The 25,974-nt window shown below is 40.2% G+C and overlaps 1 protein-coding gene across 4 annotated transcripts in view; it reads right to left on the reverse strand.

Annotated features, from left to right (window-relative positions):
- The window catches only part of SSBP2 (single stranded DNA binding protein 2), a 191,925-nt gene that overhangs the window by 145,758 nt on the left and 20,193 nt on the right, over positions 1–25,974 (reverse strand). For all 4 annotated transcript variants that reach the window (XM_037374284.1, XM_037374289.1, XM_037374285.1 and 1 more), the window contains exon 2: positions 2,496–2,568. In XM_037374284.1, coding sequence (XP_037230181.1) covers positions 2,496–2,568 — 73 coding nt within the window. The remainder of the gene's footprint in view (positions 1–2,495; positions 2,569–25,974) is intronic.

Below are 25,974 nucleotides of genomic sequence, written 5' to 3' on the forward strand. Positions count from 1 at the left end.
ATGCACTGGGAATGGCCTGGAAGGACTCGTGTTATCACCAAGAATACACAGCACCTCTGAAAAGTTTCAAAAGCCCTTTTTTCCCTTACAAAGGGGCAAGCTCTGCCTTCTTTATAGCCACCCTTTAAGTACTGGAACACTGTGATGAGTACCCCCAGCCTTCTCTTCCCCAGGAAGAAAAAACCTGAACTCCTCCAGTCTTTCCTCACAGCACAGGTTCTCCAGCTCTTTGCCTGGTGCATCAGTTCTGTGAAATTCAAACTAGACGCAAAGAATTACAAAAATAATAGCAATACTTGGGACAGCCACCTCTAAGTTATTTAGTAGCAGAGTGGATTCCATGATATCCAAAGCTTGCATTTTCCTTTTCTTAGTTTTGTCCCATTACTCTTAGCCATGTTCCCTGGCAAATCTTTAAGGAAGGACTCCTAACCTTTGTCATTTATACATATATAGATACCACTAACTGCTATATAGCTCAGACTACATATGCTTACTACTTTTACACCCCAGCATGCAGTTTTAGAGCTACACTCCCAGCTATTTCATCTTTAACAAAATCCACCCAAACTGTAGAGAGGGTACTGAACCCAAACAGCCATGCTTCTTAAGGAGCAACCACACCAACACAAATTTCCTCCTGTGTAACCTGGGTGTTTCCTCCACCTTAAGTACTCTCACAACAAGCTCACTGTGACAGGGCAGTTGTTTCTTAACAGCCTTGAGCCAGTTGTAACTTTCATTAGATCAGAAATTTGCCAGAAGACATTTTTAGCACTTCTCTCAACTGCTGTTCTCTTGTTTTCATTCACGTTGGGTACAGAGTCAGGGTACAGCTGTTTGTGGTTTACCATTGTAAAGAGCTGTTTGTGCTTTTATCCTTGCCATTTAACTTGTGTATCTTAGTTTATTTCCTCCAAGCCATATTATTGTACCATTTTCTCAAGCTGAACCTGTCTGCCCACATACAATTTTTTTCAGGGTTCTCCATATCAGTGATAACGCCTCTGGTGTCAGATAGAACCATTCACAAGTACTGTCAGCATAGTATTTACCCTTCTGCACTGCTAATGAATGAGGTAAATAAATTCACGGCTTTGTGTGAAATGTAACAGACACTTCATAACAGTCATTATTTTGTCCTTGGTCTGAGTTTACCAACTTTTGGCTAGTATGAGTCTCAATTTGAAAGATTTTATGTATTCTCATATTACATTCATTCAGACCGGAGAGTTTCTCTGTAACCCAAGACTGAATTAGTTTTAAAAGCTAAGCTTCAAGTCCCTATATCGAATGTTTTCTAGAAACCCAAATGTCATACTAGTTATACTGCTGCCAACTCCTCATTTTACAAATTTATCATAAAAACAAAATAAGCAAAATGAATCTTGTGCAGTGTATTATTTAAAATGACAGCTGTTTTGGGAAAGCCGAAATGATACTCTCCATTATTTTCTCTTATTTTTCCATTGCTTTACCAAAGAGAAAAAACAATTGTCAAAAACATACTTTAGTATAAACAGAAACTGATACTATGGCAATTCTACCCCTTTTCCGTATCTCCACTATGGGAATTTTCTAAAGCATCACAAACAATGCTCCGGGTTCTCATACCCTGCTCTCTCACCTCCAAAATGTCATCACCAGCATAGTAACATTATTAGGTTTTGGAGGGAGTATCAATTGAAGCAGTAAATTTACCTAGTACAAATCTTGCCTATTTTTTTCCTCACTTCTGCTCACTATTCAACTGTTACAATTATCTTAAATGTTCTCATCAAAGAAAGACTAAAGACAATAATAAATCCAAAAGACTTCAATATGTTTGGAATGCAGGTATTTTTGTATCCCAGAGTAATGTAAAATGGTGGAGGAGACATAATTTACCTCAATCTGCAAAAGAGGTATACAAAGTCTTTCAAAGACTATGAAAAACAGTAACTATTTTGTATAGGGAAGAATTCCACTAGCAGTTGAAAGCATTTAAGAAACAGGACCTAAATGGTTGTAGTCATAATGGATTAGCCAGATGAAAAGAAGTGGTTAGAAGCATAATGAGAATACAAAGGGAGATCAGCAGTACTTAAGAAAACAAGAACTGCAAGCATATGACAGTAGGATGTAAAATACATGATCACTGTGTATTTTGGAAAAGTATATAATTCACAATTGGAGTTATCAACAATAAGTTAGACGGTCATCAAAAAAGAGTACCGTTGATGCATTCTCTAACATGCACATTTATTACAGAAAACAGATTAATCTTTCCCCGGTGTGGCAGTAAATCACAGAAGAGGAATAACAAACCACAGCAAAAATAGTTACGCAAAGGCATGTTAAATAACATGGCAAACTGGCTTCCACAGAATCAGAAATATATGCTGATCAACAGATAGTCACAGTTGTCACTGCTGTTTACTCTAGACCAATGTATATTTATTTCACTTGCACACACTGGAGAGTTGTGTAAGGAAAAAAAGGATGGGGAAACATACCTCTGATAAAAATGTCTGGGCTGATTTCTGTGCTCCTACATGGAGCAGATATTCATATACGTACAGTGCTAATCTGAAAAATAAACAGAAATGACAATATTTAGTATTGTGCATTTGTTTGGTCCTCTTCTTCAGAAACAAAGGATTATTAGAAATTTGAGGTGCACTCTATCGCCCTTCACAAACCACTATACACTGAACATGTCAGATCTATTACCTATACCAGAATTTTTAAACTAGACATGTAGGTCAATCTGAGCAGACGTGTTTAAATAGTAATTAACTGAGTATTATTAAAGCCCAAAATTACTTAATGTCAATATTTTAAATATCTGGACAAGTGCCCAGTGAGGTAACAACCGACCTACTGCTGCTCTGTATTTGCCCACTCTATACTGTACATACAACATATTTGTAAAGCAACACTGATTATTTTTCCAGATGGTATTTTTTACACGTGGAATGTGTCAAGTTGTTAGCACACTTGAACAATAGCCTGTGTTTATTCAAAGAACATGCAGACTCTGGGCTGCATCTGGAAAATCCCAGCATCCATCCATGGCATGCAGTCCAACCGCATCTCTCAAGCAGAGTGCAAACAGATTTTCAGATTCATTCAGACTTGTGCATCTAGGAGCTCCGATGACAACAGAGCTACAAACGACTGTCACAGCTCCCGAAGGAGCTTCCCAAAACCTGATCTTCAGCACCCAGGCACATCTCCAACCAAGTCCAAAGAGCTGGAATAAGGATCTCACTGCAGAAAGAGGACTCATTCCCCAAATGACTACCCACCACAACTTGGGCTAGGAAGGCCTGTTCCACTTCCCAAAACAGGGGAGCAGCGACAACAACCAATTCCTATTGATACAGGCTACGTAGACAAGATGTGAATTAGAAAAACAAAGAAGTAACACTTCCTACTGCTCAGCTGACTCTCCAGAGAGGCTCCCGCCTGTCTGCGTGTTTCAAGTCTTTCAAAATGAAAGCTCATTTAAAAGGATGATTTAATAATAATGCCTGGAAATTGTCTATAAAACATTTCAGTTCAAGAAGAGAAAAGAAAGTCAGGCTGTGCCTCTTTTAAATTTGCTAGCTGTTTTTAAGAAGTAAAATGTATTTGCATGCATTTAGCAATACACCACTATTTTTACCTGAAACATTTTACTATTCATATTCAAAAATGTAGAAGCAAAGAATATCTATTTTCCTGTTACTGTTCAAAATGTTATGCGATATTAGACACGATAACTGTCATCATGGCACTGACAGAGTAGTAATTATTACAATAACCTATTAAGTGTGAGATTTTAAAATCTAGGACTGGCATTCCATAAAAATCGTTTGCACCAGATGTTTGTAGATGCAATACACACTACTTGACTGTCTCTCCAACTTCTAAAGCAAAAATGTACTTTTTTTCCTTAAATTAAAAAAAAAATATTTATATTCAAGCATCATTCAAGTGACTAGTTTTAGTTTGAAACTTGAGAAGGGCTGTATGCACTTTTTAATTCCAGTATTTTCCAAAAGTTACTTACTAGTTTGTAATGTGCCATATCAACAAACGAAGAGCTCAGTGTGCTAAGCAGAAAGCACTTGTTTCTTCTAATGGAGCACAGTATGATCCAGCGCTTAATTGAAAGCAGCTCAGAGAGGACACAGGGATATGTGCCTTTCTAAGTACTGTGGAGAAAGAGAGGACCACATACTCCCTAGCCTCTCATCCTCTCATCAGTTGTGCTTTTGCACAATTGCACACGTAAAAAAAAAAAAAAAAAAAAAAAGTAGTCACATCTTGTTGACTTAATTCTTCCCAGTTCAACTATCATTGATTTTTAAGCAATAAATGGTTTTAGACAAAATCTAAGACACTAAGACACAGAAGACGGAGAGGAAGGACTTTTTTACAGCAGCCTAGATGACTCGAATACCCAGTAACACTCTGAAGTATCTCATCTGTCTTCCAAGATTCCCATTTTTGTTCTTATCAAAACATGAAGCCTGCCGTCCAGATAAAGGGATTTGCGTGATCATATCCTTTCTGCCCCACAAAGGAAAGTGAAACAGCACAAAACCCAGGATTTTACTGCAGGCTCACAACCTCCATAGGTCTGCCATCTATTGAAAGCTTTAGCAAATACTGCACCATGATACTCAAACTGACAGCGCAATACTTTAATATTGAGACAGATTTGTAAGTCTCATCCCAGGACTCGTGGAGTCTACCTGCAAAACACGGCACACACAGCCATGCTCCAGCACAAGTCAACATTGCTACCCTGTGCCTGTCTTTGCTGGTCCAAGAAAACAAAGATATTTCAACGCTGTGAAAAAGATAACCCTCAGATTTTGACTTAAATGCACGGGATGTGTTAATTGAGTGTAATTAAAACTGTAACAAGATCTCCAAATCTTTGACATGCGTTATTACATCTTGGTCTAAACATACTAGCAGTGAAAAGAAATGGTGCAACAACTGTGTTTATTAAGTGGAGGAGGTAAACATGGCAGATTTCAGAAAAAGAATTTAAAAATCCCTGGTTTAGGATTCCAAGTTGATCCAGCTGTGATAAATGAAGAGCAGGACCATGCTGGCAGGGGGACTGCCTGGCTTCTGTGACAGGAAAGCTGGGACCACCTTCCACAAACAGATGTGAAACAGAAGGCACAACACAAAATAACCTGATTGGGTCTTATTAGATCTAAATCACTAGTCCATCCCTAGTTATTACGCTGTCAAGAAGTCTTCACAGAAGTTAACAACATTATAGCTTCATTCAGAAATAAATGCGTTTACCACAGAGATCAAAAGGAAGATACTAATGTTTTACTGTGTTAATTGCAGCAAAAGTGGAAACTGATGCTCTGAGGAAAGACAGCAAAGAAACCCAAAAAAGAAGCGACACTGTATAACAAGGAGCATTAACAGATAACACAAACTTTAACTACAGCCTAGGACTAGAATAAGATAAAAATTAGGCTACAGTACAAGTACGTAAAATCAACAAATTAATAAACTACGTAACATCTCAGCGGAAGATTAAGCAGATAATACTGAGATGGTCTTCAACACCAAAGGACTTGGATCTGAAGTGGCATTTTAAGCAACAGTTTTTACTCATTAAACTGGTGTGAGAAACCATGTAAAAGCAGCAAGGAGACATATGTCAAATTTTCACATTTGCATACTTGTTGACATCCCATCAGTAATGTGAGGAAGAAATATTTCAAATCAATTTGTGACAGCGCTGAAGTGATTTTTGTTAAGATATGCCACAGGCCGGAGTTCCCCCCTCCCCACCAAGATGATTACAACACACATTCACCTATGGCCTCGTGATATATTAACTCTATCTGAAAAAATAAAAATAAAAATTAAAAAAAAGTTACTGTCTAGCTCTTACTGCTACAGTGCTCATTTTGCCAACCTGGTGCATTTTGCCAGAAGTTTCTGCTCTAATTGGACAATGCATTCATATATCCTGCAAGTATCTACTGAACTCCAAAGGAAGAACCATTTAAGTGGTTCTAGTCAACCAGTTATCAGAATATTAACAGGTAATAAACAGTAATCACTCTAACTGTGCTGTAGAAACAAACTTCTTACAGGTTAAGGTGGGAAGACGAAATTAGCTTAATCAGAAATTGCAACCAAAGCTTTGCAGCAGTATCTCCACTGATGAAAACGAGGTGGTAAACTTCCCCAGTTCCAAGTCAAAAGATTAATCTTAACCCAACTTCCCATTCAAGGCAGTGAAAATGCAAAAGCACCAGGTGCACAGCAGCTTGGGTACTGAGTCACACTCCCTGCTGAACCCCAGCAAGCTTCACTGACTGTATGCAGGGTACTCAATCTCTGCTCAGATGAACACAGGCCTGTATTTATACAGATATTTATTTATACAGATATTTCTAAAGATAAGTTATTATCAAAAAGTCTTTCAGAAGACAACTTGTCTATACAGGGTAAAAGAGTAGTATCTTTGTTCCATTACATAGGACAACATGTACTGAGAAAGTTTCTGTCTCTTCATCTAAGTCTGAACTTCAAGTACCAAGTTTGGTTTATTGTTATTTCTAAGGAGACAAAGAGCAAAAGGAGGATGGTTACATTCTTCCATGAACTTCAAAAGCTGGGCTTAGAACAGTACGGAATTGCTTCTGCTTTCTCTTGAAAGCTGCCCAGTAAACCTGCCAGAAGCAGGCAACGATTGCACACAGCTTCATGCAGTTGAGAAGAAGGGCAGTTGCTCTCATTGTTTTATTAGCCACATGTCATAACTAAAAATGTATGTAATTTCACTGTGGGTACAGTGGCGTATAACCATTATCCAGAAAGCTGTAAAATCAATGTGATGGAGCAAGAGCCTGCAGCTCCCCAGCCCTGGCAGCGTGTCAACGCACAGTCTGGGTACCGTACCGGCCTTCTGCAGCACTGACAGTCAGCCTACCGCTATGATAAGCAATTGCTGCCTCATCGCCACAAAATCTACAATGGTGAATGACTGCACATCACAGAAATGTCCCTAGATGCTACCACCTCCTCTGCCTGCAACAGATATTATACTGTTAACATCTGATGCTAGATGCTATAAAAAAAATTTTAAATAATTACCTATAACAGGAATGTTCCAGACCTAAGCATCACCAATATAGATCTAGCATTTTTGGATTGCTAAGACTCAATTTTTTAAAACTATTAATGTATGGAAAATTCTGCATATGACACACCATCCAGTTAACTTTTGTTTTTTTAAATAATAACTAAAAAACACAACGAAACCCAGTAAATCAATATCCATACATAATTTTTACTTTGTGCGAAGAAGAGCAAAACAGCTGAGCAACACGTAAAAGTAGCTCCATAGAAAAGATCCTAAATGTTCCTCTGTTTCAGGAGACTTGTAGTATTCTAGAATCACTTCTTAGACCTATACAGAGAAGCAGCGTTTTTTTTGTTTGTTTGTTTCGTAAAGGTATATAGACTTCACTTCAAATCCAGAGACTCCTAGGAATCTCACTAATTTAATATCCAAAATATAAACCTCATTCTCTGGAACAGGAGAAAGTAGTGCTGGATCCATATTTTAAATATAATACAACAGCTAAAAGCGTCTCAAATTTGAAGTTTCTTGAACAAATTTTCTTGAATCCATCAATCAGATCAGTATTTTAAAAACTGCTCTGTAGCTCTTGACGGCGAGCTAGTTTTTCTAAGTTTCAACTAAGGACAGCTAACTATTTTTTTAGAAAGTTTCATATTTTTAAAAGACATGTATGCCGAACTACCCTTTGACTGCTATCTGATCATACTGACAGTCATATTCCTCCCTCCGTCCCTCTCTCCCTCCCTTATATGTTTATAAGCTAATATAATTTTCCCCTGTAAATTTTAATACATTTTTTCATATATACATATGTACATACATATAATCGTTTCCTATACATCTCATCTGAGATTTAGGTAATTCCATCTGCCGTCAGTTATTCATGGTAAGAGAGGACCGGGACAAGAGACCACACGGGCCATGCTAGGTGCAGAAGTGCTTTGGTGCGCAAAGCCAAACTCGGCCGAGGCAACTGGTGCGTACCTCCGCCCAGCTTCCTGGAAAACTGGGAAGATCAATCCGGATCCAGCATCAAACCTGAGCTATACTCAAGAATTTAGCTATGCTTTTTTCATCTGCTTAGGCAGGTACATTTAACAACGGCCTCGACATTACATTTATCTGCATGTGCACCCACAGCACGTCAGCTCTCCCGAGCATGCTGCTTCACCTACATATAATTTACATGTTGGTTTGTTTAGCTTGAGGCCAGCAGACTGCTCTTTTTATGCCAGTCTACTGGGTTTTTTCCAGCTCAAAACATAATCTTTGTTAATGTTTGTGCTCTGTATTCTATCAACAATGTGATCAGTTTTCTTAGAAATACCTGGGTATTAAATGAAACCCAAACATGGTCTGCGGAAACTGTATGTCCCAAAGGAGATAACTCTATGTTTGTTCAGCTATGTGCACTGCCTTTTCTGAGAGCTCCCATCACAGCCCTGCAAACACAGGCAACATAAAGGGTATGTATTCAATATGATTCATGTCCATTTATTTCTTCCTCTCGCTGTAGACAGCAGAAAACATTCTCCTTGTATGCACCTAAATATCTGCACCTTATACATGGTGCTATAATGAACAGTGGCCTCAGTGCCTTCTTTTAGGCTAACGGTACTTTCTGAATACATTGATCCTTCCCCTTGTTTATTCCAGTTTTACAGATAGCAGAAGCCTTCTCCTACCGTGATTCTGGGCAGGTAGACCCACCTCTGGTCTCTCTTCCACTTGATTGCCTGGCTGCAAGTATGCCTTGTTAAGTCTGGTCACCATCCTCTTGATTATATATACTGCCTCAAGTGTTAAAAACAGTGGTAACCCAGTTAAGTGCCCTTTGCCTCTTTTAGAAATTATGGCAGGGCTTTTTTTTCAGTTTATCTGTACACTTGCAACTCACATATTCTTTGTGTTCTAATTTCACATGCTCTTACTTCCAAACCTCCTGTAGAGTTCAAGCACCAGCATAACTACTTCCAACAACACGTTAACTTGTGCACCAGTATATAACCAAACATTAGGAGTTATCCAGTATCCACTGAGCTTTTTCAAAAGATCACAGATAGGTGCTGTGGTGGTGTGCACCACCATACTTAACGGTATGATTTTACATATTTTCATCTGCTAAGGATGTCTTGGTTTGTGCTAACACATCACACTGCAGAGCGTTCCCCACTTTACTTTCATTTGACTCTGGTTGAATTTCATACCAATTTTTGTCTTGGGTCTCAGCTCGTAGAAATTACTACTGATTCAAAGTACTGCAAAATTACAACACTCTTCAGTAGACTTCATCTTGAATGGGATAATTTCCACTGATTTCCAAATACTTCATCAAAAGGTAGATTTTCTTGATGACCTCTAGGTTTTAAAACAAACAAACAAACAAACCCGCCTACAAAAAAACCCACTTTTGTCCTTCTTGCACCTGTGTTCTGCACATACATTCCTTCACAAGATTTTCAGTAGAATTTCACAGCCTTCCTAGGCCATGGTTAAGAAAGAAGTAAGGATTATGCACCTGAAAGTTTGTCTGTATTTTTGCAGCCATATTTGCTTGTGTAACAAAATAATATACCCTCCTGCAAACCTTAGTTCTCTTGGGCCACTAGAGCTACAGCATTATTCCCACAATATTCCTATGTGAAAGCTGATGAATATCACAAATGTATCAGCAGCTGCAATCTTCATTGCCTTACTTTCATTTGAAAATGACAAATACAAATGAAGACTGAAACATCCTGAAATTAATTCACTTTGTATTTTCAGTGTTTATGGAGCTTCCCTGTGCTCTATGCCTCCAGCCTGCTCAGGTGCCATTTACCTCTGCTTAACAGATCCTGTTCCTGTAGCCGCCTCTCCCCCTTCCTGCCTCCCCCAGCCTGATGTCACCAGCCTAGAAAGCTGAACCATTTGGATATATCATTCCTTGAAGTCACATTACAGACAGTTCTTTGCTGTCTATGCGGGCTGAAAGATGGTCTCCCCTTCTTTATCCCCTGCACCTGGTGACAGAGGAAGCAAGACAAGCTCTTTTCGTGCTCTGGCGACCTGCAGAGACAGAGGCAGTAAAACGCCTTTATCATGTAATTCTCAGGGTTGTCCAATGCAAAGCCAATCTGCTGCTCATGCGGCCTTTGTCCTTTTTGCTCCTCATTGAGGGCAAGCTATTTACACTGAAATACACCAATTCCCTCCCAAACAAAACAGAAAAAGAAGGCTGAATTCACCCAACACCCCACTGACACCGGGGACCAAACCCATCCTCTTCTAAGTACTCTCTCATTTCTTCTCCCCTTCCCAGCTAAGGGATTAGAAAATTAACCCAACCAAAAAAAGTGAACAGTTTTCTGCTCGATGAGTGAGCTGAAGCAGCCTACCAAGGGCAACAGCAGCCACACAGGAGCAGCAAGAAGCTGGAATGCTTATTTTGGCAGTCCTGGACTTGCTAACACAGCTCTGCCTGCACTGTCAATTCCTTCTGCCAGCTAGAATCTTGAATTTCGTATTTTATGAAAATGTATGTATTTTTTAAGGTAACCTCTAAGTAGTTTCTTGGGCTTAAACCATATAAACTATCCAACTTACCATAACTATAAAACATACTAAACGGCAGCTAAAAAAATAGTTTCATGACAAAACACACTTTAAAGTGTAAGATAGAGACTTTCATAAAAATGCATGAGATTCCACCTCTTCCTGATAATAAAGGTGCTAACCGTGGTCTTCCCTGCTGCTTCCAATGGGATATTAACAGGTTTTTACCTATTTTTTTCCCCCGGTTTATAATTTGCTATAGTTAATGAGTTTAATGCAATGCATCCTGCCCTGACAGTAAGCAGAGCTAGCAGCATAGAGCTATTACTGTACGGAGAGTCACTGGTAGAGCGTAGCACAGACATGGTCCTTAGCAAAATGCAAACTTTAAAGCATTTTTATATATAAAGTTATACCACAGCATGAGCAGGTAGTATACGACATTTCCTTGTAGACTTCAAACTCCTTTTACATATGACAAAAGGTTGCTTTAAAACCCTGTATCAGCAGAAACCAGGCTGACACTGACCCAGGGCACTGCAAACACCAGGTTCCACTGCTCACCATTTGCCACTTGTCACCCACTGTACTCGAAAGATAACTTAATTTGCAAAATCCGCCACTGACTGAAATGTTTTAAAATCTTGTATGAAGAAAAAAAGACATTTGTATTTTATACACCAACAGAAAAACAGTGACTGGCTCCTATCCAGCGCCTTGGTAGCACGCACAGGCTGCTGACAATATTGCTGCTGTACAACTGGTGCTTCAGCACTGCTCACCTACAGCACAGGCAGATGATACCTTTTCAAGCTACAAGAGTTAGAGGTGCTACCGGCTTCAGCAGTTTGTGGTGGTCTTTCAGGTGTCTAAGTGCCTCCACCCCACAGTGAGATGCACTACAGAGTACTGGAGGTGCTGGCAGCCTGCCTCAGTGCAGGGCCAGCCAGGCCACCTCTGATCAGCTCCAGCAGCAACTGCAGCCACATCTTACCTTGCACAGATGCCAGCGAGGGGTTACCATGGCGCTGTTGTAGTAATAGCTCCATGCAGTGGAGTAATAGTATCTTAAAATATTACAGCTGTTCCTAAAGCAGCTGCCTACCTTGAGGCAGGAAGACGTCCCCTGATCACAGCAGCACCAGGACAAGGCTGAGAAGGAAGGGGAAGCACGACTGTAGCTCCCCAAGGATGAGTTAGACTTGTCTCAGATCCGCACTGACTGGACATGCAACGCCCAGCTGTCCCACAAATCAAACATCATGTAATTTGATTTTCATTCATATGAAGAAAACAGTATTTCTGAGTATTTGGCTCCCAGACGAACCCACGTTTTCAATAGCAGCTTTCCCAGCTCTTCCCACAGAGTATAGATTTAATGTCTTATTAAATACAGTGGGTGGGTCCAGAACATTGAAGATTACCAGGAATCACTGCTACTGAAACCTAAAGTCCTCTCTTCAAGGCTGCAGGGTGAGACACTAGATTAGAATCTCACTTGTGGAAATACGAAGTGCACAAGTGGAAGAGGAGGACCCCGATGAGTACCACTGACAGGCTGGAGGTCTCACACTGCTGGTTTCCTTTGTGAGAGCCCTGATTAATGTCAGCCGGATTCCCACCCGCCCCCACCTCCCCTTCTTTTACAGCACATCACAGTTAAACCCAGTTGCAGATAATTAGTCAAATAAAGATTGTATCACTCCTTCCCACTCACTGCCTCCTCCTGTTAGGTTTTTAAACTCTGTTAAGAACAAACTCTGTACTTGGAGGTTGGCAGGACGCTCCAAGACCTCCCTTCCAGGTTTCACAAACTGGCGTGTTACTGAACGAATACAGCAGCATGGGTATCAATGTCCCCACAAGCTGATGGGGCTGACAACTGGTAACAGACATGAATCCAGTCATCTCCCTGGGAGGTCATCGAGCTGATCCTGCCCAGACTTTTGGCACAGCCATATGGCAACCCACAAAGAACAAAGAGCTGAAGGATCTGGCTTCAGTGAGCAGCATACAGCTGTGGCGCTTTCCACTGCCCACAGATCTCCTGTAAAAGGCTCAAGGTTTTGGAGAGAAGACATGTGAGTTTAGTGGCTGGATTAGATGAAATCCATGTCAGACTTAACTCACAGAATCCTTCCTGAACTTCATCACAAGTTTCCTGCTGGAGCCAAACAGTCAAAGACTAAGTATAACTAATATTCCGGGGATGGCAGGTTATCTCAGTGGCAAGCTGAAATAATGAACATCAGCACAAAAGAATAAAACAGTAGACTTCCAGGAACCACAACCAAACATGAAGCAGAGAACTGGTCTCATGCAGGAAGGGGAGAAAGCAAGGATGAAGAGACAAGCAATAACAAGTCACCTCATGAATCTTACGGGAATCATATGTGATGAGAAAATTGAGGATGAATTTCCCAGAGTATCTATCTAAAAAGTAATGGTGGAAAGTAATGAATGTGACTGACTATGAAATGGTAACATTTCCTTCTGGAGAGATGTAGTTCTGAAAGCATCAGGGTAAAGCTAACACACCTCAAAAGTCAAAAATTCTGGGAACTGGTAGAGTTTCTTCAAAAAAAGATAACCTGAAGGAAAAAAGTGCAAGACAAACATCAGGTAATTCAGACTATATTAAAAAACTCAATGGCAAATATCAATGGAAGACAGACAGGAAATTGTAAGAGGTTACTCCAGCTGCATCAAAAAAACCTCACTGGTCCAAGAAAAAGGTGCAACAACAATGAAGAAAGTAAAGGCACATAACAGTATTAAGGAACAAGACAACCACACAAGTGACAAATGCAGAAAGGCAAAGTGCCAAATGAGTTTCAGTGAGCAAGAACATTAATAAGGCAGCAAGAATGAAGCCTATACCGCAAAGGAACGGGAATTCCACTATTCAATGCAAGAAGTGTGTAAAGCACTGAGAAGGTAGAGAAGTCTGAAGTCCTGGTGCATGCTTTGTTTCTACCTCCACAAAACAGCAGAAGCAATCATTACTACTTAAGTACAACAGGAATACACACAGCAGGAGAAAACAAAAGGTTAAAGATCAGCTTAGCCAGACAGCTGTACTACAGGGAGAGGGCTGGAGCACGTGGCCTCAAGAGTGCTAAGAAATGAGCCAAAATGTTTTCTGAACTTGGAAGAACTTAAGAGTCAAATGTCTTTTGAAAAGAAAGAAAGGGCCCAGGGATTTACACCCCACTCAGAAGTAATCCTTATCACCAATAAATTTCACTTCTTTGGCCCAGATGAGCCACGAACATGACATTGGCTCTGTTTCTCAAGAACAGATCCCATGAATTCTACTTCAGTAAAATCCCAATCCCTTCTCTGATAGAAGATTCAGCACTGCGAGACATGGGGAAAGCAGAGCTCTACCTCGGGGTAAATCGCGCTGCCCTCTGCCAAGAGAGGCATCCAGTGCCTGCACCTCGCGGTGCCCCACGCACGGCGGCTTTTGGTGCAGCACTGAGAGAGGCCGTGACCAGCCTGCTGGTACCAGGCAGTGTTCGTTGGGTTGCCAGCATGGGGTCGCCAGTGTGTATTACTTTTCCAACGCCACTGCTCTGCAAAAGCTGAAGCGTGTACTCCCGTACTCCTGAACACCTTGACAATGCAGGTATGAAGGGGGGAAAAAAGTAAGCTTTTTCTAAAGCCCATCCCCCTCCTCGCCCAGTTCAGAATGGCTTCCTGTATTTGTTTTGGGGGATGGGTCATTGCCTTCGGATGCTTTGTGATTCCAGAGCTGCAGAAGACACGATGACATGAACTTTTATGCAGTTCCTTCATTCCTTCTGAGCCAGTTTCTTTGCAGAGGTCATGAAGGCTGCCTGCCTGCGTAACAGTGCACTGAATGGTACAGGCTCAAGCCACATCAAACAGCTGAGGCCGCCAGGAAAAGCAGCTTTCAAGGGTATACTATTAGTTTCCCCCTTCCGAACTTCGGGGTCCAGCAGATGGCAACTAAATATCCGCCTGAACCATAAAGTTTCCCTTCCAAAATGGCAGCTATGATGCTAGTCCCTGGTAATAATCACAGCAGGCTTTAAGACTGACAGTAACGTTGGGTGAGAAGTTCTGCACAGGGGACTGGGGTGGAAGAACTCAAGGCATTTCTCTAATAAGAAAAACAAAACAACAGCAACCACCCCAGCCAAAAGACAGTCTTTGTATGTACAGGTGTAAGTGTACGTACAGAAATTTGCAGTACACATAAACCAGTCCTGCAAAACTTCATGTACAGTACTCCTTCTCAAATCACTGCCATGTTCACCCACAGGACGACTGCACACAATTTGATATATCAAACCTACCAACTGCCATATGGCTGCCAACCCTGCAACACCTGTCCGCTAAATTCTCACACATCTGGCTAACCTGCTAGAAGGGTTTAAGCATGTGCCTGCTACTCCTCCCCTTGGCCGACAGACATGCTGAGCAGACAGCTGGAGGTAGTCTCTTGCTGCTCCCCAAACTGGATCATGGCCAAGAAGGATTAGCCAAGACCCTCCGCTTACTCAACATTTCCACTCAGCTACAACTCCAGATAAGCTCAAGCACCCACCCGCAAGCTACAGTTCATGCATGACAAGTTTGCTGAGTTTCAAGTCCTCTCTCAAACTGCCCAGAGGATAGCCTGCTACCCAAATACATGTATTTTACAACTTTACAGATAATTTGCTTAGACTCCAAACTGAAAGTTACCAAAATATTTTCTTTTGAAATGCAGCTCATAAAAAACCCCATAGTTTCAACATCCTCCCTCATTTTTTTATAGTGAAAATACTTTCCAAACAGATAGAATTTCATCAACAGAAGGGAGAGATTTGAAAATCTGGCTAACAAAGAGTTGCTCCACCAAAAAAAAACCCCAACCAACCAACAAAAAACAGCAACAAAAAAATACCCAGCAACAGTAAAATCCTGCAGCTGTGAAGCTATACAACCAAATGTTTGACCAGCAGTCTAAATAAACTTCAGTAGCAAATCTCAAAATTGCTTCTACTTGCTGGTCTTTGGAAGGAAGAAACCAGACACTGGACAAAAGGGATCCAAAGTATTTGATTCCATACTGACTGCTCATGTCTAGTGGAAAAATTTATACAGTATTGTCTTTCCTCTTAATCAAAACAGGGGGGAAAAGCAAACAACTTCTCATACAATCTCTAGCTAAGCACTTCTTATTTCTAAATTAAAATACAAAGGACATAAGCATAAAATAGACCGCAGTTCTACCACGTGCAATTCTACACAGTGGCTGCAATGCTTTTACCAATTACAAATTATTTCTGTACAGTACATATTCAATTCAGAAAAGGTTATCTCACATTTGGCTCACACTGGAAAATAGAAAATTCCATTTTCTCAGTTTTTTAAGTAGGTATTACTAGAATAGGATAACCCATACTGGATTCAGTTTTTAAGTTAACTTCATTGATACCTCATAGGCAGGCAAGTCAGTAAATACAGAATGTAAGTCAATGTCATACTACCAAGATGCAATTGCTGTGGTAGAACAGTAAACAGTCAAACAGGGGGGCTTCAACACGCCATCGACAAGGTTTCAAGATGCCAGGAGCTGGCACTGGAAGGAAAACAAAGATGAGGAGGAAAGAAAAACAGAAAAGGGGGGGGCCGTGATCAGGACACGGGGTGGGGGACACTACCAAATCCAGATGGGTTCTTCGCAGCCGAACAATTTAAGCTTCCAGAAATGAGTATCAAGGCTTATGCTTCAATAAACTGATGGATCCCAACACTGCACACCTATTAACATAGCTGAATGAGTCCACACCTGACCCCAGCTACGGACGGGAGTTATGGGAACACAATTCAAATCACTAAGATCCTTGGGGACTACCATCAGTGGCATACCAAGCGTAGCAAAGGAGTATGTAGAACTGTCAGTCTGTGACCAAAAGGAAAAAGATAGTGAAGATGTCTTAACGGACTCAAAGCTTTACAATTTAAAAATACTCGTGAACTCATGAGCTTTACACAAGAACTTTAGGTATGGTAGTTTGTTAAAGACAGTTTCAGAAGACATCTTCCAAAATATGGTCAGTGATAAAGCATTTTACCTACCACATTCTCTGTAGTAATAGTGCAAAAAAAGATTAGCCTTTAAAAGGTACTCAAAAACGCTTTATTTAATGTAAACACTACTTTGCCTATTGCCGAGTTCCTGAGCAGCATTTTTAATTTCTTCAGTGACATTTTAAAGATTTCTGATCAAACTGCTTGAGAACACAGAAAAGTTGATTAAAAACTTGCACAACTTTCACGTGTTTTTTATTTCTCAGTTGAATATGAATATTAATATTCAGCAAATATTTATATTTAAGATGTTGTTTACACACTATTTGAAATTTTCTTGAGCTATTTATATGGTTTAAAACAGATCTAATCTCAAGCCACAAAGCTACACTCACACACACACACTGCAAGATATTCTATGCTTCATTTATTACCTTCATCATCCTTTCTTTATTCTCTAGGTTTGTTACCAGGAAAAAATAAATAACATCTTGAATTACTCCAGAAACTCTTAAAGAGAGTATTCCAATGTAAAAAGCAGTAATCTGCTCAGCATATGAGTTACAAATAGCAGAGAGCAGGAGATCTATCTTGCTGAACCTTACCCTAAACAACACTACCTGAAGAAGCAAGGGAAAAGAGACTTACTTTTCTTTTTATTACTGTGTCTTCTTCAGTCTAGCAGCATTATCTCTACTAAGCTGTAATGAGATGTTAGTACTACCAGGGGTGGGAAAAGGGAGGAGTGGGAGCTTTAAGACTCCTCCAAAGATACTGCGTAAGTTGCTTCAAGTACCAAGTGATGAAAAAATCTAGCGAGATTCTTTCACTCTTTCTACCAACTATGTATTTCTTTTTACCAGCTTACATAAATAAATCAATTTATGCTTCCCTGTTTCATGTTTTATACACGGAAAATAAGGCTGAACACATCAGAATTTTTCAGACACAACCACTTCACTTTAACAATGCATAGTGATCAAATTAGTACGAAACTGTAATTTTATGTTACATAAAACTTTCAAATGGTAAATTAAGAATATGCAACAAACTATATCCTCTTTCAGCATGTACATGCTTTTTCCAAATAAACGTTAATTCAGATTTCTGAATTACTGTGAAGAAAACTATGAGTGAAGAAAATTCTATTAAACTTGCAATGAATAGCATTAAAGGGAAAAGACAGGCAACACTTGTGATTCATTACTGAACTTTCCTGTTTCTGTGTTAACTGTTCCCTTGAAATTAAATGGGAGTAAAAAACCCCCAAAATTTCACTTCTCACAAAAAAAAAAACAAACAACCACCAAACAGATTAAATCAGTGGGCTTACAAATCACTGTATTTTTGTGGTACCATGATAGCAGAATGATGGTTGCAAAACAGACTGTTTGTAAACATAGGCAAAACGGAAAAGGTTGGGTAGCACCTGTAGAGGTTGAGGAACTTCCATCATCGGAGGTTTTCAAGACAAGCTAAGTAAAGCTCTGGCTGACCTAATCTGTTCATGATGGACACACCTCAAGGAAAACAACTGGACTACAGGACCTCCACGGGCCTCCTCTGACCAACATCTCTACGTTTTTATAAACTGTTTCCCAAGAATGCCTTTGCATCATCTTCCCTCTTACTTCATCACATACAGCTTGTTCAGTATCCTACTGCTCCACGACAAATCCAATCATTCACAGTTGAGTCTTGACTTCACACATCTCTTCGATCACACATGATGCTTCTCTACAGAGCCATTCCAGCGACAAGAAAAATCAGCTTACAGAAGGGAGGATACAGCAGTGCGACTACATCAGGGAAGAGACTCAAATCTCCTCTTCCACCAAATGGCTGGAGGAAACCTCATCCCAAACACACATTAGAAAAGGGTTTCCCAAAAGTCTAAGGGCTTAACATCCTTCAGATCTGTCTCACGCTCAGCAGAGACAGACCAAAACAGAGAAAGGACAGACTACACCTAATCAGAATGAAAAAAAATCAGTTATCATTAAGGAAAAAAGGACTGGGAAGGAGCACTAAGAAGAGCCACCTTCCCCACGACGGGAAGAAAAAGCTTCATGATATCTCTGTCATGTTAACGTAGTACAATCTGAAATTTATCTGCAAGAGATTCCCTCCTTCGAATAAAAGAAAAAAATTAGAAATAGATCTCACAAAAAAGAGCACACATATACACAAATCTGCATTAAATGCAAGATTTGCATTTTCATCAGCAGCCGGCTGCATTAAAACCAAAGATAAACAAAACTGCCTATTTAAATACAGAAATTAATTTTCATTAGGAATACCATTTTTAACTCTCAACCTGACTCAAAATATACTCAAGTTACAATACCCTACTTTATCTTCCAAATTATTGATGCTCAACTTGGTCCTATGTCTACTTAGAAAACATACAAATTAAGTTTTTTAATTTCCTTTTATTAGTGTGTTACAAGAAGACAGCTTGTCAGCACAGCACCAGACATTCACAGCTCTGGATTTCACTGTCACCTCAGAAAGCCAACCCTGCTTCATGCCCTCCTCAGCAGAGTTCTACTAGAGGGCTGGAGTCCTGGAATTATATTCAGTATTAAATATAAAGTATTTATAAATCCTTATTAAGTAAACTAAATGTTTAATATAGATTTTAACAAAAGGTCATTTGTTACGGATTTTAGTGCAGCAGTTAGATAAAACACTGTCTTTTAACACCTTCTACTGTGTGCTTACTGCCATATATAATGCACACTCTTCATGCCTGTAACCTGTTTAATAACAGACATTAATTATTTATTAGCCCTCTATAAACAATTTATAAATGTATCCTTACTATAAAGCATGACTGGACTGGCCTTCACTTCCACAACCAAAAGAGTCTGCAGTATTTTAACTGCTGCATTAAGAAGTAAATTCTTACAAAGAACTTAACAGTGATACACATTTTACGATATAGAAATACAACCGAATAGCATATCCTACCATTTATCTCAGAATTCAGTAATATGCAGTGGACTTCCCAAAAACATATGTGACTTGGTTACAATGCCACTGTAAGTGAAACCAGAATCATGTTTAGGCACAATAAAAAGATACTTTTTATACCTCTGTCATGCAATTACTGAATAAATTTATTTTTTCAGCTTGGGCAACTAACAACCCAGTTTTGTGAGGACAGGAGGTGCTATCCAGGCAGGCTGCCTTCGTACTCCAGCACCAATGAACCGAAGGCAAATTTTAATACCAAATTCCTGGCAAAAGCGTGTCCATATGCCAAATTCTTCTGAATATCCCACCCTCCAGCTCTGTGATTGGCATCATTTCAGGTAGGCAGCTAAAATGACAGGTTGGTACCCATGTATCATTTATAACACTCGCATACACCTCATTGCCCCAACACTGGACTATGACCATCTTTTGTTTTCCTCCACACTGTTCAAGACATCTTTCCTGCTTCTCTGGGTCACCTGCCATTGGCACTACTCATCTCCAGAACCAGCGGCTCAGCACCAGGGTGCTCACATGCAGGTAACGCTAGATGCTGGAAAGCCTGCACAACCACGCTGCTACTTCTCCAGGCACATACAGGTTGGACAGTCTTAGCAGTACTCTTTTTAACAGGATTGTCTCAGCGAGGCTGCCTAGGATCTCTTGCTTGCTCAACAGGGAGTGAAAATTTTAGGAAAACTGTGTATTTTGCCACTCTAGGTTTTAAACACAGACTTTGGAAATAGGACTGTATGTTAACTGAGTGTCAATCTTCACTTTCAGAGTAGCTGACATTCTATATATTTTTAGCATTAAAATCAGTTATTAGTTTTAGTATGTATAAAGCATTCTGTGACTCCTGGCACTGCACTGACTTGCTTTTACTATAAATGTTGTTATTCTTACATGAGGATGGCATTGAATTTAAAGCAAATACAGCATAGCAAAATGCAAGAAAAGTTGCTTAATAGCAAGACACAAGGAACAACACTTTCTTAAGTTTTCAAGATCACTGTTTGCACCTCCCTTCCCTGTTTTTTTTCTGCAACTCAGTAAATGAGTAATCAACCACAGCTTTGTAACGGTGCTTAGACTTGCAGCATGTTTTTTTTTTATTAAACTTGGAATTTTCATTACAGAAGACATCCTTTCTGAAAAACACTAGTAGATCTAACGCGACCTAAGCAAACTGTTGGAACATCAAATCCACGTGTCAGTGGTGCTACAGGTGTCACTTGTGCTGCCCACCTTTGAAAGCAAATTCTATTGAAGAACAACAACCAGCCGCAAGTGAGACCACATGCAAAAAAAACCCCAAACAAACAACCCAGATATCAGGAATAATGCAGCATGGCCTCTTAACTTGTTCCCAGCAGTCTGGATTCATTCAGGAAAGAGACACTGCACCAGGGAAAATAAAATACAAAAACTAAGGCTGGCAGTGTAAAATTAATTCATGCAGCTCAAGATTACTCATCTATTTTAAGTCAATGAGAAAATAAGAATCACAAGGCTGCTCTTTGTACATATGAAACATGTCTGTCTTAAATAATGTCTTTTTCAGACCTAAATTCTGCCTTCTATGTACCATCTCAATGTGAAAGCAAACAGATAAAAACAAGTTCTTGCCCATATGAAGTTCACAGGGAAGCTGACAAAGGAACAGCTACATAATTGGAACAGAAGAGTAAAGTCTGAAGTTCATAAACAAAGAGAGACTAATGATTGCTTTATAAGATATGAGAGGGAAAAGGAAAACCACCAACACAGGCGACAATACCCATGTACATTCAGGTAAAAAAAACCACAAGGGAAGTACAGACACTGAGAAATAACCACAGGATTACGCACAACATTATGAAGCATTTAAGATCCTCAGGTCAAGACAGCCTAAACCGGCTGGACAGCAGTACCAGGTGGGAACTCAAAGAGCAGATACAGAGCTCACAGCAGCAGGAAAGAACGCAGCGCTAACGTCATGACAACACTGGGGAGGCAAGGAACTCAACATCCTCTGCTGACCTCTTCTGATCTCCTTCTACCAAGGCAAATTCAGTGCTAATACAGCAGACACAGGTATGCAGAGCACACTGGTGTATTCATAGATGATCATACCCATACCGGTGATGTAATCTTTTTATTGCTTGGTCAACAAGCCAATTCCAGGTGGAATTCCGAGTCACTAAAAAGGTCTTCAGCACTCTTCAGGGTGATGAATACAACTTTCCAGCACTTGATCATGCAGCTATCCAGTCCTTTGAAGATCAGTCCCTGGAGGTATGCAGCTCTGACTAGCTTTGAAGATTGTCCTTAAATTATAATACAACAATCATACATGGGGAAAAAGTTGCATGTATGGGAATAATAACTGAACAAGCAAACCTGAGATAAAGCAAGTCCAAGTGAAACTCAAGACAACCCCAGCAGATCAGCATAGTTAAAAGCTGCTCATTATTTTGGAATGTGTTCCTCTCACAGTGCTTCTGACCTAAGCAACGTCCTTGCTTTTTAGAAGATGGCTACTCAGTGGTTCCTCATTGCTCTCGCTCTCCAAGAGACCTCAAGCCTTGCTGTCATAATCACAATAAAAGGTAAAAAGACTGCAAGTTAAAACCCAGGGACTCAGAAGTCTTGTGCCCCAAAGAAAACGACAGAGGGCCAAGACCTAAAATTATATGCCCTTGAAAACTGTGTAAGGGACAAGAGGTAGGTAAGCCTGTAACTGCATCAGTCAAGAAACTGCAACAGATGGAGAGATGCACTTGGAAACACATTAATCTCTAGTGTTTTCTGCCAGACTATGAAGTCTCTCTTTATCCCTAAAAATGCGGAAATGGGGCAGAGGGATCGAGAGTGGGGTGGAGGGTGGGAAGGAAATAGTTGGAGACACACAAGTTCTTGCTAGGATTAAAGTAAAAGAAGTCTGTGGCCCTACAGAGCCTGCCTTTATGTAATACTTCCAATGGGAATCCTGCAATTTCCCTAACTCTCCCTGCAGATGCAACAGCCATGGAACAGAAAGGTAATTCTTAATACAATATTTTTTTTTTCCAAAGTAGCTTGTTACTGGCATCAGCCATCAGACTGGATTTAAGCCCCACGAAGTGTTGAAATTTGATGGTGAGCAAACTCTGAATGGCCCTTCACCTTCAGCTTCTGACGTTTACCTTCTACTAGGCTTTTTGCCAAGACCTCCTTACAATCACAAAAAAACGTTTTTATCAACAGGATCTGTTATGGCCAACAATAGAAAGAAAGGCTCTCCTCACAAAGCCCACACCACACAACCCCCACCTCCACACACAGGGAGCAAAGACCCCGCTGGCGCACAGCAAGATAATCCTGGCTGTTGTCACCGGGACCACAGGTTTCTTGTGTGGCAGTTTTGACGGAGGGGATACAATTTGTGCCACACTCACTAAGTGGTGATGGTACAGCCCAGCTCCATGGAAAGCAAATACTAAAGATGAGTGATTCCCATCCTTATTCCTATAGGTCAGTGCTCTGACAGCACCCTGTGGGTGGTTGGGGGTGGGGCGGGGGGGTGCTGCTCACTGTAAACCACACAGCACACAGCCAGTTCACTTTCAAACTGCATCCCCCAGATCCAATCGGTCATGCTCCACTTACCCTTACACCTTGCCCAAGTTCAAAGTATGGTGACCATGCTCCCCCAAAAGAGAAGGGGAACTCACAGGCCATCCCCCACTTCATCTCCCTTCCAGACCTGCCAAGGGCCACCAGGAACAAGCTCCTTCAAAAGTGCTGGCTGTAGGGCTCCTTTTTTTGCAGAAAGTGGTTTTCTGTGTTTTGCAAGCACACTCAAGACCTGCTGGTAGTTTTGCTATGCCTTGATCTCCTTTTTATCATTTACACACTCCTGTGCCAAGCACTACAAAAGCCAAAGGACCTGCTCCTCATGCCCTGTCCATAAAGCCTTCTCCTCCATTGCTGCAGGTGGCTCAGTGTTTGTACTCCAGTAGCCCTGGGGCTCATCCCCCAGCCCTGTGTTTGCTTATGCCCTGTTACAACTTTTAGACAAACTGGACATTTTCTTATGACTACTTCAGAACACTGTTTCAGTCAGCACAATGACCGCAAGTATTCAGGAAACCAAACCTTGTACTTGATTCGGTTATTTTCAACACAACACTTAAAAATCTATGCAAAAAAATCACTGTCATCTCTCAACTTCATTGGGAGGATCACTTACTGAAACAGAGACAACTGTTTTCTCAGTACCTCTATTTTAGTAATCTTACCTATTAAGAAAAATAAGCCATTGCTTGCTTGTGAAAAACTTCACGTGAAATTCAAGAGGAAGGCAGCATTTGCTACTCTATGAAAGTTTGATCACACCTCTACAGTGACAGTTTCATTAAAACTTTGAAATATTAAGAGTATTTTCATTTATTCTGCAAGCAAAATACAAGAGCTAACAATAATTTCTTTTTATATTCATCCTTAGACATTACTGAAATAATTATAAGGGAATGCAAGCATTTATCTAGAGGCTGAAATTTCTCGTCATTCACCTCAGACCAGAATGATCCTTTCCGTTGTCTGGAAACTTTCAAGGTGCTTTTTTTTTCCCCACTCAAAAGTCTGTAAAAGAACTTCATTTAAAACATTAGAAAAAGTAAGAGAATATGTTACCACTTTCTCATTTCAAGATGTGTCAAGCCTTCCCCAAAAAAATGTTTAAAAGTATCTATGTGATTTTTGTTTCATGAAGTTACTAATCTCTGTTAGAGGCTTGATACAACTGCACTGTTGAAGTTTGCTATGTTTAATACATGGTACATCAAATGCCTAGATGACCTATAAAACTTAGGTGGGTTTGAACATAACATGGATGGTAACGTGCTGAAGTGGTACCACCATCCTCAAATCAAGCTAACACATACATACATACACAAAAACAATCAAACAACAAAAAAATCCTGTCATTGAACTCTCAAATTAGTGTTTGTGATTTCAGTCTCAAACTCAAAGATTCAGCACGCTACCCTAAACAGAAAACAGGTTCCTCTAACGCTTCTATTCCATGTATTTGTGCATTAATTCTAAACCAACTTTTCACAGCCAACTGGCAGCCCTTTAAGCTGTTGCCTTTCTCTTCCACATGCATTCTCCCACATTTGCAGGTAAGAAGGGAGTATTAGCCCCCCATTGGGTGCTTTTTACACTTCATTCAAGTTGAACAAGGCACAGAAACTTTCATACAGGTAGGTGCAAACTTTACAACATCAAGACTAAATTTCAGGTCTGGAACTGAGTATTAACAGGAGACACTTGGTTTTATAAAGCACTCCAGTTCCCCAAACTTGAGTTCAGCTTGACCTGCCCTGTACCAGGATAGGAGACTATCTCCTATTTATTCTACATGGGCTAAAGGGTTAGGGCGATGCTTGCATGTGATTTGTGCACTTCACATTAATACATACACACAGTCATAAAACTTTATTTATCTATTTAAAATCTCTGCTGGTTTTTGTAGTGGTCAAGTTGCTATAGAGCTCTGTTGTGTTGTGCAGGGAAGCACAGCTTCATTCCTGCTCTACTTATTTCACTCCCCAGGGCTGCCATGAGTACAACAAACGAAATCACATGGATGGTGATCTTGTCAGATCTCATAAGCGAAGCGAAAGTTGGCCTGGTCTTTTTTACAATAGGAGATCTCAAATCTAAGCTTGAAACAAGACTATGAAACTTCCTGTACACTGAGCTGAAGTCACTCAGTGCTGCTTCTCTGTGTAACATCTTCCTTCCCTCCAAGTATTTCACTGTATTGCTTTTTCAATTCAAGAAGGACCATTGGAAAAAGCAGTTGTACAAATAGCAAAAATAATGAGTCAGCTGCTCAGTTTATTTAGGGTCCCTGCAACTCACATGGCAGTTTAAAAGAAGTTGCACAGGAAATTCAGTCAGCAAAATAAAAAAAAACCTTATTAGGACTGGATTTGCAAAAAAAAAAAAGTCAAGAAATTCCCAACCAAGATGCCAACAGTGTAATTATACTAGCCTGTTACAAAACAATTGAAAGTAATGACATTTTGACTATACTTACTAAGTGTCAAAAAGCTTAAGATTAGTATATAGTTAAACTGATAGTCCCACTGAGAAGACCCGACACAGACTAGACAACATACTTGAGGCGGTGGTGGTGCTCCACAGCTTCTCAGCAGCATCAGTCACCTTGGAGCAGACAGAATGACAGAGGAAAACAACAGCAGCTTACCTAAAATTACATTTTTAAAGGTGCATAGAGACTGTCCATGCAAAAAGGCACAAAAAGCAGCTGATAC

This window comes from Falco rusticolus, chromosome Z, assembly GCF_015220075.1.
Source record: "Falco rusticolus isolate bFalRus1 chromosome Z, bFalRus1.pri, whole genome shotgun sequence".
Classification (NCBI taxonomy): Eukaryota; Metazoa; Chordata; class Aves; order Falconiformes; family Falconidae; genus Falco; species Falco rusticolus.